The sequence below is a fragment of the Triticum dicoccoides genome, chromosome 5B (genome assembly GCF_002162155.2).
Source record: "Triticum dicoccoides isolate Atlit2015 ecotype Zavitan chromosome 5B, WEW_v2.0, whole genome shotgun sequence".
Classification (NCBI taxonomy): domain Eukaryota; kingdom Viridiplantae; phylum Streptophyta; class Magnoliopsida; order Poales; family Poaceae; genus Triticum; species Triticum dicoccoides.
In genome coordinates, this window is record NC_041389.1 from 259,403,875 (window position 1) to 259,405,915 (window position 2,041).

The 2,041-nt window shown below is 51.1% G+C and overlaps 1 protein-coding gene across 3 annotated transcripts; it reads left to right on the forward strand.

The window, feature by feature from the left end:
• The first annotated feature begins 6 nt into the window (after positions 1 to 6).
• LOC119308299 lies at positions 7 to 1,830 on the forward strand. 3 transcript variants are annotated; one of them, XM_037584405.1, is made up of 5 exons: positions 7 to 528; positions 604 to 775; positions 940 to 1,037; positions 1,148 to 1,237; positions 1,414 to 1,830. In XM_037584405.1, the coding sequence occupies exons 1-5, from the start codon at positions 332 to 334 to the stop codon at positions 1,670 to 1,672; spliced, it is 816 nt and encodes a 271-aa protein (XP_037440302.1). In that variant the 5' UTR covers positions 7 to 331; the 3' UTR covers positions 1,673 to 1,830. The 3 variants fall into 3 exon arrangements, with proteins under 3 accessions (XP_037440302.1, XP_037440301.1, XP_037440303.1); XM_037584404.1 differs by having other exon boundaries at positions 7 to 775; XM_037584406.1 differs by lacking the exon at positions 604 to 775.
• Positions 1,831 to 2,041: the final 211 nt, after the last annotated feature.

The window sequence follows — 2,041 nt, forward strand, 5'->3', positions numbered from 1 at the left end:
GCCGCCGGAGCCCCGCCATACCACGCGCTGCCCCCTCGCCCGCAGTGCCGTCCCCTCCCCCGCAGCACCGCCTCCCTCCCGCCGCGAACCACCGCTGCAGCGAGGCTAGCCACCACCGGATCCAGACAAACTACGGCCCCCACGCGACCCACCATTGCCGGCCCGGAGCCTGCAAGGCCTCGCGCGAGCCGCCTCCTATCCCCCCATCGCATGGGGTCGCCCCGCCTTCTCCTCCGCCCTGGTTCAGATCGTGTCGTGGCGAACTCTCTCCTTCTCGTTGCGGTCTCCGGCCAGGGCGTCATCTGTGGTGCACGGGTGTCGTCCCACCCCTATGCAGCTCGGTCGCTGCCCCCTGTGCAGCTCGGTCGCGGCTCCCGTGCAGCTCGGTTGCGTCTGTCTCTCCTTTTCCCTCACATGCCGATTGGGGGAGCGAGGAGCGGCGGCGGAGGAGCGTTCTCATGGCAAGGGGAGGTGCGGGCGCACGGGGCTCCACCGGCGGCATCTGCAGTTCACTCCATGCAAGATGAGGTGCTCCTCCTCGTGGCCGGACAGTTCAGAAAGAAGGATTGTGCCTCACAGTATGCAGGTGTTATGGTCGTGCAGCTCGGAAATGCTCGCGATGCCGTTCAGAGCTTGTGCCCGTGCAGTACGGCGAGCGCCATCTCTTCCCATTGGTCGGTGGACCATGGCCGTGCAGCTCGGAGATGCTCTCCATGTGGTTCTGGACTTGTGTGTGTGCAGTCGGGAGAGCGCCATCTCCATCTCTTCCCGTGTGGTCCGTCAACCATGCTTGTGCAGCTCGCAGACGCTCGTCGTTTGGTTCAGGGCTCATGCGTGTGCAGTCATGCGAGGGCCATCTCTTCCCTTGCTCGTAAGGTTCTTTTGATTCTGTTCTGCTAATTGAGATTTTGTTTTTTCGGTTGGTTTTGCTGGTGACAGGGGTTCTGGAGGTACCTTCTGAAGAAGAACCTTGATGCCCGGTGGCTGCAAGGGTTCCCTTGCGCCGTGTTTGCGATCGGCGATTCAGGCTACCAGGGGTACAATGTTGCTCTTCTGACTATGATTTCTTAGCTTGCTGCTGCGTTGTGTGCTGTGTTTTGTTGATACAATGATGCTCATTGATTTGTTGTGCATGCACGTACTGCAGGTTGCTACAAAGAAGCTCCGTACAAGGCTTTCACAGCTTGGTGCAAAATCGATCAGTGATTGGATTGGGAGATGACCAAGACTCTTCAGGGTAGGTTGTTAGCATCTATTGTTTGTATTTGCTATCGTTGCTGTTCATTTGCATGTTGTTGAGACGTCAAATTTTATATTTGTCGTGCCTATCGAAATTCCAAGGATTATTTTTCTTCTTGGAAAGCAATTCCTCATAGTTACTAAGTGATTCCTTTTCTTTTTGCTGTATACCAGATATGAAAAAGCTCTAGGTCCTTGGCTGCTGTCTTTCTGGAAATCACTGAATCGAACAAATCCGTCGCTTTTACCAAGAATTCAGGCTCGTCCGCGGGCACTCAGACAAGCGTCCAAGCACTCCTATGAGTGTCCGTGCACATCAGCGCCTCTACCACAAACATTCAGAAAAAAGAGGATTCCCCTAGTGTGGAAAATGGATAGCTCTAGAATCTACTCCTCACAATGGTTATATGCTGCTTTCAACTTCTCTGTGTAGTGAGTTGTATTTTGTGTGTGGATGATTGTAACTTGGAGACAGAAGAAAAGAAAGGGATGCAATTTTGTTACACTGCATCGTGGGTTTTTACTCACTTTGTAATTTCTTTCATTGTAAATGCAGTGCGCTCGGTGAACCGAAGAAGTACATTTTTCAAAGTATTGTAGCTCATTTTTAAAAAATCATTGTGGTTCACTATGCATTTAAAAAAATCAGTACACTTGAATCCAAAAATCCTTTATACTTTTTAAAAATACAGCAAGAAAAAACCATGCAACTCGCTTTGATTTATGTTGTGGTTCAATTCTCCCAAAATTAAAAAGCACTCATATGTAAAAAAAAAAGCAAAAATGCATGCGGAGTTGCAGT

What these genes read in the sequence shown, in the direction of transcription:
- LOC119308299 (XM_037584404.1), top strand. Translation starts at nt 332, where the DNA reads ATGCAGCTCGGTCGCTGCCCCCTGTGCAGCTCGGTCGCGGCTCCCGTG. An exon ending in TCTCCATCTCTTCCCGTGTG is followed by an intron (nt 776 to 939) that starts GTCCGTCAACCA and finishes TGCTGGTGACAG; the next exon opens with GGGTTCTGGAGGTACCTTCT. An exon ending in GGCGATTCAGGCTACCAGGG is followed by an intron (nt 1,038 to 1,147) that starts GTACAATGTTGC and finishes CACGTACTGCAG; the next exon opens with GTTGCTACAAAGAAGCTCCG.